A 14505-nucleotide genomic window follows, 5' to 3' on the forward strand; every position below is an offset into this window, starting at 1 on the left:
ATGGAGATAACTTTGCTTTTTCTAAAAAATAAACATAAACAAACAGAATATTTATGAATTTCTAATTACTATACATAAAAAAAGAAGGGTATACAATATTGAACAAAGTTTAAAAATATACAAACACCATAAATACAAATTACTAAGCCAATAATGCTGGCTATCATTGCCTAAACTGCAAAGAGTAATGTAACAAATATAACAAATACCCATATTTTGACAGAATTAACAACCATTAACATTTTAACCCAGTAAACTAATATTAAGGTATTATCTCTCCTCCTTACTTTTGCTTTAAAGAATTTTAAAGAAGTTATATATACGTACATTATATCATTGAAAAAAAAAGAAAATATTAGCTGTATTGGTAAAGTAGCCTTTGACCTCCTGAAGTTCTACCAGCAAATTCATTTACCCTGAAACAACCATTTTCGTATGTTTGTAGTGTATTCTTCAAACCAACTACATATTTGTATCCATAAATAATACAGAGAAGTATTTCATGTATGGTTTTAAAATGTTTATATAAACTATATACAGTATCAAACATTCTGCAACTTCCTTTTTTTTTTAACTTAACATTATGTTTTTGAGTTCTACCATTATGCTGTAGATCTAGTTAGTTTCTTTGAATTGTTTCTGTAGTATTTTATCTTGTGAATATTCCACATTTACTTATCTATTTCCCTCATGACTGATGTTTAGCTTGTTTCAAATTCTTCACTATTTTAAACTACACAGGACTGAACATCCCTATGCATGCATGTGTCCTTAAAACCAAAGGGTGGGATTTCTCTAGCATATATACCTAGAAGAGGTATCACTTGATTATATGATACGTGCATTTTCAGTTTTACTAAATTTTATCAAATTACTCTCCAAATTGGCTATACCAATTTGCATTCCTACTAGTAATATTTAACTTTCTCATTTTCCCAAGTCCTTGCTAATATGATATTTTCAAACTTTTAAATGTTTGCTGGTCTGGTGGATGAAAAAAAAGGGCATCTCATTGTTAGTTTATTTTCATTCTACTCAAATATTGCTCCTTGAACTACTACTTCAACTTCTTTAAAGAAAGGCTGTATTCAGTCTTATAAGGTTTAAGCAACAAGTCCCTCTTTTTTATTAACTTTATTATACTCATGAAAATAACTTTAAAAAAACTTGCAGAGAAAATTTACTTCTACCTTCTTTTAAAATGAGAAATGATTAGGCCTAAAAAACATACCATTAGCCAAGATAAAAGATGACTTCAAATTTCCTAAAACTTACTTGAGATCGGCACCTGCAATGAAGCACCCTGGCTTTGATGAGATAAGGACAGCACTTCTGATGTGATTGCTAGACCAGACTTCATTCATTACTTCTATGAACTCTGAATGCAGTTCTTGACCCAGAGTATTCACCTACCAAAGGGAAATACATATAAATCTAAGGGTTTAAATTCGAAGTAACAGATGTGCAAATCACCATCAAATGCTATTTTGATTATAGGAAATACGTTTATCCAGAAGAAATATACAGTTAAAAGAAAGAGACAGGGAAACAAACAAACAAACAACCCAGCAGCTGTCTATTCAGGTGCTTTGGCCAACTGTAAGCACCCCTCTCTCTAAAAATAGTTCTACTTAAAGGAGGAACTTGTATTCCTGAGGAGGTCATATTCCTAAGTTTCAATCATATGCAGGCTATAATTAAGTCTACAAACATTTATCAGCATGGAAAAAATTTGTATAATGTTAAGGAAAAAAAGAAATCAAAATTAGACATATAGTATGATCTTAATTTTTAGAATATTATTTGTTGAAACTGGATTAAATGTTAAAAGTGGTTATCTTTGGGTTTGGAGTATGAATGATTGTTATTCTCCTCTTTATTGCTTTAAAATGTTCTACTATAGGCATGTGTTATTTTTGTGTTCAGGAAAAATGGTCAACTTACAAAAAATATCTTAAGTTTGAATCATTGCTCAGTAAATGCTAAGATTTACTCTAGTGAGGGGGACTGGCTCTTACTTTCCTTAATTTGTGATAGTTGTTAATTGCTTCCATCTAGGTCCTCCTACTTCATTGAGGCCTCTGGTAATAAGATTTCTGAAATATGAAATCTTTACACCAACTTTAGGTGAGGGAAAAGCATGAGCTCCTGCAATAAAGCTCTTCTTGGCAAAAGACTGGATTAATGCTGCATGCTTTTTTGAAGTTGCCAAAAACAAATGAAGCTCCACTTTGAACAGAACTTGATTTCTAACATATGAACTGCACCGAGTCATTCAGGTCCCGTAGGAAACTAAACGACATCTAACTCAGCCAACTTACTATGAATAATGACTTATGTCAGGCAGGTTAACGAAGCTGATTTAATAACCTCATACTTAAGATGGGTAGGTCAGTTTTAATTCTTATAAACAAAGCTTATACTTTGCTTCTTATCTAATAAACCACCTTATCATTCTACAGTGTAACAAAAGGCTAGTTTTATTAATCCTTGATGTTAATCTGACACCTAGAGTCAACTAGGAGGAATTCTTAAACAAGGACCTCTGCTGCAGAAAACTGCATTCCTTGGGCAATTTCTCAAACTCTATCAAAACTGTAAGTTCATGTGATAAGGTTACTGCCAAATTGGTGGATTTATTTCTTTGCCATTCAGGACTGGATTAATGAATGTAGTGAGTAGAAATAAACTGCAGCAAGTTAAATTAGGTACCTTTGAATTGGGTGAGTTAATTCGAATAACTGCTACGTCCCCTTTGACTCCATAGTTAATATGGGTTCTGGCTAAAAAGAGAAGGAAAATTTATTTGTAAACATGTTTATTGCTAAATAAGTATAAAAAGCAATGTAAGCATATCAACGAGAAGTTAAACTTACTCAGCAAAGCAGAGGACTTTGTAAAGTTGCGGCAAATATAACCTGCAAGAAAAAGGTATTTCAAAATTAATTATTTTACAAAACAGAATTTCCACAGTACCTGCTATACATAACAAAACTGGACTTTATAACAACCACAACAAAACAAAGTGTTCTAAGCCATTATTGTGACCACTGCTGTATCTTTTTGTTTCAATTATCAGGTCAAATGATTATCTGGATACTAAATGTGGTAGGTGGAAGAATGGCCTCTCAAGGATGCCCATGTCCCCAGAAACCGAGTATGTTAGGTTATATGGCAAAGGGAAATAAAGGCTGCAAATGGAATTAAGGTGGCTAATTAGCTGACCTTAATACAGGGCGATTAGCCTGGATTATTCAGGTACACCCCATGAAATTACAAAGGAGGAGAAAAGGCAAAAGAACCAGAGATGGCAGCATGAGAACTCATTTTGCTGGCTTTGAAGAAGTCAAGGAATGCAGGCAGCCTCTGGAAGCTAGAAAAGGCAACGAAATGGATTTTCCCTTAGAGCATCCAGAATGAACACAGCCCTGCCAACACCTTTGATTTTAACCCAGTGAGACTCATTTCTGACATCCATAACTGTAAGATAATAAATTTCTATTGTTTCAGACACTAAGTTTGTGGAAATTTAGGGCCACAATAGGAAACAAATACACTAAGAAATAAGTAATCTACAAAGCAATCCATAATGTTAGTTCCAAATGTATTCCAAATATATCTCAAGCATGTTCTCCAGCCAGGTCCTCTTGCATTTCTATGGAGAGATGGACTTTCCAGTGTCATGAAAAATAAAATCAAGGGGCTTTAGAGGCTCCGTGTTTCTCTTTATCCTGCAGTTCTTTAAAGGAGGGGAAGCGAAGGCACAGAAAAAAGCAGCTTTATACTGCTTTCAAAGGCAAAACAACATACTATTAAAAAAAAAACTGTAGATGGCACCAGAACCAGAGTGGGGTGATCGCTGGTTCTGTCTGCATTTTTTTTCTTTAAGCAATCCAAGTCAGCCCTTATGGTGCAAAGACAAAGGACCCGAGAGTCCAAAGCCTTGGGTTCGACCGCCAAGTTTATTATTTACTAGTTGTATGACCATGTACAAGTCTCTCAGAGCATTTCAGTGTCCTTATAAAGACAGAGTAAAAGTGATGTAATGATTATAAAAGTACCTATAAGTCAAAGTCCTACACCAAAGTAAATTAAGATAAGAGAAGCCAGACATCTCCTCAATCTCCAGTGCCTCTACTTCACTAATGATATACTTCCCTTTGCTTTTCCATCATTTGAGATCTGTGTCATCTGTATTTGTGACTCTTCCTTCTATATCTGTATCACGGCTCCACAAAGCCTTATCTTGAGATTCTGTCTACAAGGATCTTTGCCTTCCCTGCCCAAATTTTTATCTTTATTACTCACTGTTTTGTTCTCTAATCGCTGCATCTGTAGCAGGTGTTTCCCCCAACTAAACTGTAATCTCCTCCAACATCATCTCATAGTCATTTATTCCACAACAAAAATCTAGTGTGGCCTAGAGTGAACAGAAAGACAAAAATCCCTGTCTTTGTGGAGGAGGTGAAAACAGGCCTGGCATAGAAAGGAGTTTCCCTATAAAGTAGAAATTCTGTGGGAGGGGAGCCAGATAATAGGCAATTCTAGCTAGAACAGGGTAAACTGAATTAGTGAGAAGGAACTGATCAGGAATGCAGGGTGGGAGAAGATGGGGTGGAAAGACAGATAAAAAACAAGAAACATAAATATGGAAATAAATATGTTAGAAGATAAGTGCCTAAGGAAAAAAGAAAACAGAGCAGGTGATGGGGCTTGGACGTGGGTTGTAATTCTGAAGACCAAATATTTGAGACAACAGGTTTGAGCTCATTAGCTTATAAACCATAAACTCTCATCCACTAACCTACCTTCCCCCCCCATATAGACATACACAAAACCTCCTCTAAATCAATAGAGACAAGAAACAGAGAAAAACAGCAAATGTACAAACATGTCTGGAAAACAATTTCAAACCACAGTCAACTAAAGCAAGTTGAAGTACACGGTAGCTTTGCTTTTGGAATCCAGCCTTACTCACTTCCTAATTAGGAGAGCTCACTTTAGAGCAGCGGTCCCCAACCTTTTGGGCACCAGGGACCGGTTTCATGGAAGACAATTTTTCTACGGACCGGTGGGGGCGTGGGGTGGGGGATGGTTCAGGCGGTACCGGCCTGCAGCCCCAGGGGTTGGGGACCCCTGCTGTAGAGCAGCTGGGTGAACTTCAGCCTATATTTCCTGTGCCAGCAAAAGAGAGAGAAACCTCTGGCCTACTCTGTAATCATTTAAATAATTTAACTTGAGAAGATACCTACAAGACGGAAGACTACAGCAGTGCAGAGAGCTGGATTATGCTAACACAAATTTCAAATATGAAAGTGTTACTTTGGTTGTAACAATCAACAGCTTTTCTCAATATTCAGTACCGGGGGAAGGGACAGGATTAAAGAAGTGAGAGTCAAAATTAAATATACACCGTCTACTAAGGTATTTGCCTCCAATTCATTTCCTGTGAAATTATTCTACCACTTAGGTAATCAGGAATTTGGATTTAGAGTAAGAGTGGGAATTAAACAAGATATTTTGGTCAAGATGTGATTTTCATTTGATAGTCATACTAAGAATTATAGCACTCAGGCAGGAATGGGTTAAAACTTCAAGAAATACAAAGCAGCATCAAGAGATTTTAATCATCCATCATTAAACGTCATAATCTCATTAAATGTTTGGCAATGCCTTGGCATAGACTTTCAGTTAGGGTTAGGGTTAGGGTTAGTCTGTTGAGTCTAAATGGCAATCCAGGTGTGCAGGTAATTTTAAATTCACTTTCTAGACTTTTTTTCAAAATTTATACATTGCTACTAAAAGGAGCAATAGCTATAATAAGCCATATTTTTTTAATTTTTAAAATTAATTTTTATTGGAGTATAGTTGATTTACCATGTTGTGTTAGTTTCTGCTGTACAGCAAAGTGAATCAGATATACATATACATATATCCACTCTTTTTTAGATTTTATTCCCATATAGGTCATTACAGAGTATTGAGTAGACTTTCCCTGTGCTATACAGTAGGTTCTTATTAGTTATCTATTTTATATATGGTAGTGTGTATATGTCAATCCCAGTCTCCCAATTTATCCCTCCCTCCCCAAGCCATATTTTCTTATAGGTTAAAACACAATGCAAAATATATACACACATGTGTGTATATATATTTCTATAAAAAAACATAGAAAAACTAGGCTTGTAACCTTTTATGACATGTAAAATGTAAAAATTACTTTAAAAAAGTCTCAGATCTGTATCAATAGAATCATAGTTCTTCAGGGCAGGAAAGAGTTGTAACAGCTAACGTTTATTAACGTTAATAGTAGCACTTACTCCACGAAAAACTGCTTTACACCTAAAATAACTCCTTTAAAGCTCACAAGGTGGTATTACTCCCCATTTCACAAATGAGAAAACAGACATAGAAATTACTTGCCCAAGGTCACCAAAGGGTAAGGTCACCAGAGGGTAAAAGGCAGAGCTAGATTCAAACCCAGAAGTCAGACTCCAAATTTAATGCTTTTAATGGCATTACCTTAAAATCAATGGAGGGGAAGCTCAAAAATATACATTTGATATTTTTAAAGTGTTAAACCAAAAATGTGGAAAATAGACAAACTGTCAGGTCACATGACCAAATGCTAACAGTAGGTATGTGAGTAGTAAGGGAATGGGTGATTCTTTTTTTCTTAATCCCTTTCCCCAGTCTTTACAGCATTTCAATTTTCTGTAATCTTATGATTGACGCGCGCGCACACACACACAAAGCAGTCCTGTGGAGACTAAAAACACTGGTCGAAATAAGAAAGCAGAAGAGATTCAGTCATTCGAAATTAGTCCCTTACAGTAAAGGGAGATTCCAGGCACTCTTCCAAAAACAGCATACGGTATTACACCGGGGGTTCAGAAGGAGGAAGGCATATTATAAATTATACTTCTAATTAAGTAACCGATATTAAGTACAACATGCAATAAAAAGTCACATTTCACCTTAAAGATTTGAGATGGAAGGAAAATGCTTGATTTTCCAGTCACCCACTTTAACTCTTTCACTGCCAGTTTGAAGACAAAAAGACAATATAGCTAATGCAAGCTAACTGGGTATCGTCAGAAACAAGGGTAGAAATAGTTGTAAAATTATCTAACATCTTGCTCCTTAAGAAAGAGGGTATCTCCGTATTTTTTTAAAAAAATGCTTCTTCTAGCAAATTGCAGAACCTGCCCCTTGAAAATCTATATATTATACGTTCATAGTGGGATTATTGGAACTGCAAGAGTTGAGCTTCCTATTGAAGTGTGGTAATAGGTACAAAAAAGGTTTTGTGGAAAAGAGCCAGGGAATGGCAGTAATTTGCAAGGCTGGTTAATTTCATACAAGAAGGTTTTAAGATGCCTCTTGTTACAGGCAAGGTGCAATGGAGCCACAAAGATGTGACAGACTGGCCTGTCCTAGTCCTCCTAGTCCTCCCAATCTCGTAGGAACAGGCTCAAGGCCATCATTAAAGGAAATAAGAGGAGACCAGCGGAAAGTGCCAGACCGGGAGGACAGGGCTCAGAAACGTTAGGGCTTACGGAGCCCGAAATCGCTGCAGGACTCATGAGAGAGGAAATGTCAGTCCCTGCGCCAGGGAACAAGAGACCGGATCCCAGAGCAGCATCCCTCCCCCTTATCCAGGGCTGGGACCCTGGGCCGGGGCAGGGAGGTGGCAGCGATGGGGAGACGAGGCTCCGGGGAAGCTCGGTCTCCGTAGGAGTTCTGCCCGGGGCTGCTGGGCGCCCTCAACCAGGCCTCACCTGGGCAGCGGAGCATCCTGGAAGCAGTGAAGCGGCTGAGGCTGCCAACTGCCCGGAAAGCCACCATCTTCAGCAAGAGAGGACGAAAGTGGAAGGCGCTTCAAGTCGGGGGAGCCAAGCAGAGGACTTTTCTTTCCGTAGCCTGGCTCTGGCCAGGCGCCCGATGTACTGCCTGACTAAAACCGCTATGGCGAGCTGCCGCCGGTTCCTTAACCTCGCCCTTCGCTTCTGGCTAACAGGGCGGAAAGGACACCTTCTCCGCGGGGAGGAAGGAAGGTCAGGGAGGAGGGGGACAGAGGTCCGGATTTTCCAGTCAGGCAGCCGGAGGGCAGCCCGGAAGGCCTGCGAAGCCTGCGGAGCCGGTGGGAAGGGTGAAGGGTCCTTTCTAGGCAGGGCCCGCCCCTTGGTCCAGTCGGGTCCAGTCGCTCGGGTCCAAACCTTGCCGGCAGCAGGAGTCTGAGCCCACGCGAGCTAAGGTGAGAAGGCGCGTGCGCTCGGCTTTCCACCTGGCCTTTCCCCGGCAAGGTCCGCACTTCCTTTCCCACCTACTACGCCCGCGGCCGCCTCCTCTCCCTGGGCCCTGGAGCAGTGGAGTTCGAGGGAGCGGAAGGAAGCTTCTCAATGGGGGTCTCCCGTACCAGTGCAATTTGGGCAGTAATTTGGCCTAGCCTTCGGTCTGCAGCTCAGAGCAGCGGTGTCGCCTGTGTCTTTTAACTTATCACCGCATGTTAACGAACTGTTGGCTTGTGTTTGTGTCGGTTTAAAGCGCTGGCCTGTGTTCCAGTGTTGTTGTTTCACCTGCTTTGCTTGGAGCCAGGCCGGCGGCAGTAGAGACTCGGTACAGGGCCCGGGGTTTACCCCTTTTATGTTACCGAGGGTGGGTCTCGGTCGTGTGGCTTTTTCGGAACTCGAATGTGGGAGGAGCTGAGACATGCCTGTGTCCCGCCCCGAGATCCAGGGCTCAAGATTATTTTCTAATCCAGAGGGGACCCGGAGATCATCTGGTCATTCATCCCCTTCACTTTATCGGTGAAGCCCATGAATCAGGGTGAGTGAGTTTACCCATGGCCACAGGTGGTAGAAATAGGACTAGAGGTCTGCTAACTTCTAGTCAAGAACTCTGCATTGCCTGAAAGCTGTTTTTGTGCGGGAAAGATAGGCTTGAGTCCTGGAATCAAGTGATTGACTACAAAAAGTAATGTTGAGGGCCCTCTAGGCCCTTTCACCGCCATCTCATTTAATCTTCACGATCCCAAAATTGTTATTTGCATTTTGTAGGTGAAGTTTGGGAGGCTCGGAGATTATGTAAATTTTCTGGTAGGTGGCAGAGCCAGGATTCGGCCGTAAATCTAAGTCCCACTGTTCACCAGATTGACTGTTCCGCAGGAGAGGGAGAAGGAAGAGGCAGGGAGAAATGGCAGGGAAGCTGAGACTGAATTGAGGAGTATGGAAAGAAAGAAGAGAGGTTTCTGTTTAAAGTTCAAGTCAAATAGTGAATCCCCCATCACTGTGAGCACCTTAAGCAGAAACTGCATGAGCAGTGATCTCTTAATTTGCAGAAAGGATTCTTGATGACCTCCAAAGGCCCTCCATCTCACAAGGTTTTTACAGTTCAAAGCTTGCCTCCTGCCCACATAATGCTCTTGCTGCATCTAATTCGGTGTAGCACTTACTGTTTAGATCAAGAGTGGCAAACTTTTTCTGTAAAGGGCCAGATAGTGAATAGTTTAGGTTTCACAACCCACATTGATCTCTGTCACATATTCTTTGTTTTGTTTTGCTCTACAACCTTTTAAAAATGTAAAATCTATTGTTAGCTAGAGGCCCATGGGTTGAAGTTTGCCATCCCCTGATTTAGGTCACCCTTTTGGCTCTTGACTTTTTTGTTTCCTGTATTCTGAGCAAAATCATAAGCTCCATCAAGGGCAGAAATGTTATGCTTCTCACTGTGTCTTACATAAAGGGGAACTAAATACATTTATACCATCACCCACTAGAATTAATAGCAAACACATGTATAACCCTTACTATGTATCAGGCACTGTTCTAAGTGCTATATATATATATATATATATATATATATATATATATATACCTCACAACAACCTATGAAGGAGGTACTTTAATTATCTACAGTTTACAGGTTCATCTTACAGATGAATTATCTACATCTTACTCCTAAAACAGAGAAAGAAAATGGCCTTTGGAGGTCATCAAGAATCCTTTTTGCAAATTAAGTAGCTTCCTTAAGGTCATACAACTAGGGTACAGCCAGGATTTGGATTGGGCAGTTTGCCTTTAGTGTTTGTGCTCTTAAGGATATTGTGGATTGTGTCTTAATGATACTGTAATAATGAGCTGTTAGAGCCACTCCATCTTGCTTTCATTACTTGTTTAGTCCCTTCTTCATGTTACTTGCTCCCAGGTTCCTGCAACTTCATGCATCTTTCTATAGTTTCACACCCTACTCAAGCCTACCCAGGCTCCCCAAATCCTTGAGTCAAAATGTATTTCCTAAAGCTTAAAGCAGATGACAATAACTAGGTCATATTTTGCTTAGTCCTTCTTTCTTTTGAAATCTCTCTCTACTTTTTATTAATTTTTGATGGGATGTATATTCTATTTAATTTTTTTTCCAGAAACTACAGGAAGTCTAAAGAAAATAAATATACCAATAATTCCACCACCCAAAGATAACTACTGTTAGCATTTGCTGTGTATTTTTCTGGACTTTTTTAATGCATTTTAATGTTTTTTATCTATCTATAATGATATTAGTATATGCAGATTTTCTATAAAACTAGAATTATACTGTACATTAAAAATAAGATGCTCTTTGTAAAAAAAATTTTAAGAAGACAGAAGAATATAAAATGAAAGTCCCTCTTTATCTCTTCCATATATAGATTGAGCTTTATGGATTTTCATCTCTTTCTGTCATAAAATGGAGTCTTACTATATATATATTATTCTGCAGCCTGCTTTTTCATTTAATATATGTTGTGGACATCTTTCCATGTCAGTATATACATGTATGTCATTATGTTTCATTTTTCTTTACAAACTGCTGAACAGTATTCCATGGTATGTTTGTAATACTATAATTTATTTAACCATTTCCTGATATGTGCATCTACATCTTGAGTATTTCTATTGGCTAGAGATCTATGATTGCTACATATACAACTTGAATATTTCTGTTGCTTAAAGACCAATAAGAAGAATTACTAGGCTCAGAAATTCACAGTTCAGAATCTGAGAGAGAACTAAAAATTGCCTTCCAAAAAGGCCTTACCAATTATACTTTTATCAACTGTATATGGAAGTGCTTAAATAGATCCATTCTCACTAGAATTGTGTGCTAACCATATTTTTAATTTTTGCCACTTAATAACCCCAAAATGACCTTCTTTTAATTAAAAAAAATTTTTATTGTTAGTGAGGTTGAACATTTAAATTTTTATTTATTTGACATTTTTATTTCTTCTGTGAATTGCTCATTTGCTCATTTTTCCTTTTGGTCATGTTTCAGGAAGGAGCCTTTCAGCTGCAAATAACAGAAAATTAAACTTAAATTGGCTCAATAAAGGGGATTTGTTGACTCACAGAACAGAAAAACACAGTGGGAGGGTGGGTTTCAGATATGATTCAATCAGGGCTCTAGTTTCTTTTTTCTGAATTTTCAGCTCTGTCCTCCTTTGAGACCAGCTCTACCTTTACACTAGCTTTTATCATGTTTGCAAACTGCTCTAGCCATGCCAAGCCTCAGAAGGAAAGATGTGTGTTCCAGAATTCCAGGCAGAAGACTTGAATGTCAGACTGACTAAGACTATCCCTAAATCGATACCAGTGGTCAAGGCAATACCATGCACGATTATTTTAGGCCTTGGTTGCCTAAGCCAAAGAGAATGGGATTATTCTGACTGGTTTAAACCCTGGAGTTGAGCTGGATTCAGTCCCATGTAAACCACATGTGGCAACTGCATAATGGGGTGAAATGGATATTGGGGTGAAAACCACAGATTCCATTATTGTTTCTCTATTTCCTGTAATTTGTAGAAGTTCTTTATGGAGTATGGGATTTAACCCTTTGTTTTCCATGTTACAAATATTTTCTCTGAATCTATTGTTTGCCTTTTAACTTTATTTTAGTGTCTTTTGCTATGTAGATATTTTAAATGCTTATTTAATCAGTTCTTTTAGTTATTCTTTTCCATTATGGCCTCTGGGTTTTATACCATATGTTGGAAGCCTTTCCCCAAGATTATAAAAATATTCTCTGATATATTCTTGTAGTAAGTTAGAAAAATATATATTTAGATTAATGCATCTGTAATTTGTACTTATAGTGTGAGCTATGGATCTAATTTTTTTTCAAATGGTTAGCCATTTTCCCAACAAATCTATTGAGTAATTCATCTTTCTCCCACTTATTTGAAATGTTATCTTTATTACATACTAAATTCTCATACACATGAGTATGCTTCTGAACTTGCTACATCCTGTTCTGCTGATTAGTTTAATTTATTCCTGTGCCAGAATTGAACTGTTTAATTACTGGTACTTTATAGAAAGTCTTGATATCTGTTAGAGCAAGTTCCCCCTTTTTTTCAATCAATATTTTCTTGACTAGTTTCATGAATTTTATTTCAAGAGGAACTTTACTTATGGGGATTTATATTCCAGACTCAAGTGGCATCAAATGTAGCTTCTGGAAAAGTGGTGCCCATTGCATGGGCCAATTTGTGTCTCCCTGGCCAGAGTCCCTTGAGTATACCTAGGCTGGTAAGCCTATAGGTTGGACTCCTCCATCTCTTTCCAAACCATATATTTGGTAAATGTGATTTTTTTTTTCTTTTTGGAAGCCACAGGGCATCTCTTTTTAGTCAACGAAGACCTAAGAAAAGTTAAACAAGGCTTTTATATTGGCTGTTGCTGTGTAACAAATTACTCCAAAATTTAGCAGCTTAAAACAGTAAAAACTTATTATCTCATACAGTTTCTGAGGGTCAGGAATTTGGGGGCAAATTAGCTGGGTCGTTCTGACCTCGACTTTCTCATGAGGTTGCAGTCAGAATGCTGGCCAGGGCTGTAGTCATCTGAAAGCTTGTCTGTGCTAGAGGATTCACTTCCAAGCTCAGTCACATGGCTGTTGGCAGGAGGCGTCAGTTCCTCATCACCAGAGCCTCTTCATCGGGCTGCTCCTGAGGTGCCAGCTGGCTTCCCCTAGACCGAGTGATCTGAGAGACAGACCAAGACAGGAGCTGCAGGATCTCTTAACAGCCTAATCTCAAAAGTGACATCTCATCATTTCTGATATATTCTTTTGTTTACACAGACCAACTATATAAATAAAAATTCAGGGAAGTGGAATTACTGATCAAAAGTTAGGTGCAGTTGTAGTTTTTTGACAGTTACAGTAATTGCCAAATTGCCCTCCGTAGTGATGCATCTGTGGAGGTGCATCAGTTTACACCCTCAGCAGCAGTATATGAGAGAGCCTGTGTGTGCAGACTACCACATAATGAATATCAGACCTTTAAGTCAAATATTATACCTCTGTGCAGTTTTAATTTGTATTTCCCTTATGAATGAGATTGAACATCTTTTTATGTATCTAAGAGCCATTTGTATTGATATTTCTATTTCTGTGAACAGTTTGTTCATATCCTTTGCCAATTTTTTTCTTACTGATTTGTAGGAACTCATTTTGGGGAATTTAGGGAAGTATTTAATATATTTTATATATTTTTTAATATAGAGGGGTTTATATTTTTATTATTTTGAAATAATATCAAGCTTATAAAAAAGTAGCAAGTGCAGTGTATGAACTTTTTTTTCTTACAGCAGTTAAGATGTGATACTGCACTGTCTCTGAATACTTTAGTGTGTATCCCCTTCAAATACAAACATTCCACAAGGCATTCTGCATAATCACAATACAACCATCAAAATGAGGAAGTTCACATTGGTGGCTTCATGATCATGTCCAGCAGTCTCTACTCCTTTGGCCCTAGAGAAAAGCATAAACTCTGGAGCTAGACTATCTGACTTCAAATCACAGCTCTGCCTCTTACTAGTCTTTCAATCCCTGTATGCCTCCGTTTCTCTTACAAAGGGTGTAATAATCATGCGTACTTCATAGGTCCTTGTGAGGATTAGACGGGTTAATGCTTAGATTAGTGGTTTGCATACTATGTCAGTATAGCTATTATATTATTAGAGGAAGGGTAGTTGGTAATAGAGTAAATTTTAAAGTATTTTATAGTAGTCATGGATGAGATATCAGAGATCATAGACTACACTCTAAGCTACAAATTGTTCAAATAACCCAGAAAGTCTTTTTGTTCTTCTCTTTTTAGATTTAAGAATGACTTCCCTCTTGACTTACACTTTTAAAAATCTTCCCAGTACATCACAATGGGCCCTCAGATTTTGTAAGTTTCATTTGTTCTTTCTTTTTAAGATTAGATTTGGTTGTGTAAGCATCTTGCACAGACATGGAATTGTACTGCTTTTTGTAAACACTTTATTTTGTCTTCCAGCTATGAGACCTCTGAGCTGTTCCTCCCAGTTACGAGCTGCCGCAGGTACAGTAATTTGTAAAAAAAAAAAAAAAGTCTGATTTAAGAGTTAGATTCTAGAATCTAAATTTGTGAATTTTGAATAAAAACCAAAACTAGTTTGCTAACTCTCCCTTTTTATGAGCAACGTGAACATCACT

At 38.1% G+C, this 14505-nt stretch overlaps 2 protein-coding genes across 4 annotated transcripts in view; one reads left to right on the forward strand and one right to left on the reverse strand.

The window, feature by feature from the left end:
- Positions 1-8021, reverse strand: part of HADHA (hydroxyacyl-CoA dehydrogenase trifunctional multienzyme complex subunit alpha) — a 45284-nt gene extending 37263 nt beyond the window's left edge. The window contains exons 1-4 of the mRNA XM_061168466.1: positions 7782-8021; positions 2877-2918; positions 2713-2783; positions 1276-1409 (exon numbers count right to left, since the gene is read on the reverse strand). Coding sequence (XP_061024449.1) covers positions 1276-1409; positions 2713-2783; positions 2877-2918; positions 7782-7848 — 314 coding nt within the window. The 5' untranslated portion in view covers positions 7849-8021. The remainder of the gene's footprint in view (positions 1-1275; positions 1410-2712; positions 2784-2876; positions 2919-7781) is intronic.
- Positions 8022-8152: 131 nt separating this feature from the next.
- Positions 8153-14505, forward strand: part of HADHB (hydroxyacyl-CoA dehydrogenase trifunctional multienzyme complex subunit beta) — a 37170-nt gene continuing 30817 nt past the window's right edge. Inside the window, exons 1-3 of one of the 3 annotated variants that reach the window (XM_061168468.1) lie at positions 8153-8257; positions 14144-14218; positions 14327-14371. In XM_061168468.1, coding sequence (XP_061024451.1) covers positions 14152-14218; positions 14327-14371 — 112 coding nt within the window. In that variant the 5' untranslated portion in view covers positions 8153-8257; positions 14144-14151. Of the gene's footprint in view, positions 8258-8748; positions 8830-14143; positions 14219-14326; positions 14372-14505 lie in introns of those variants that run through there. The other 2 variants (XM_061168467.1, XM_061168469.1) reach the window with 2 other exon arrangements.

Source organism: Eubalaena glacialis, chromosome 14 (assembly GCF_028564815.1).
Source record: "Eubalaena glacialis isolate mEubGla1 chromosome 14, mEubGla1.1.hap2.+ XY, whole genome shotgun sequence".
Classification (NCBI taxonomy): Eukaryota; Metazoa; Chordata; class Mammalia; order Artiodactyla; family Balaenidae; genus Eubalaena; species Eubalaena glacialis.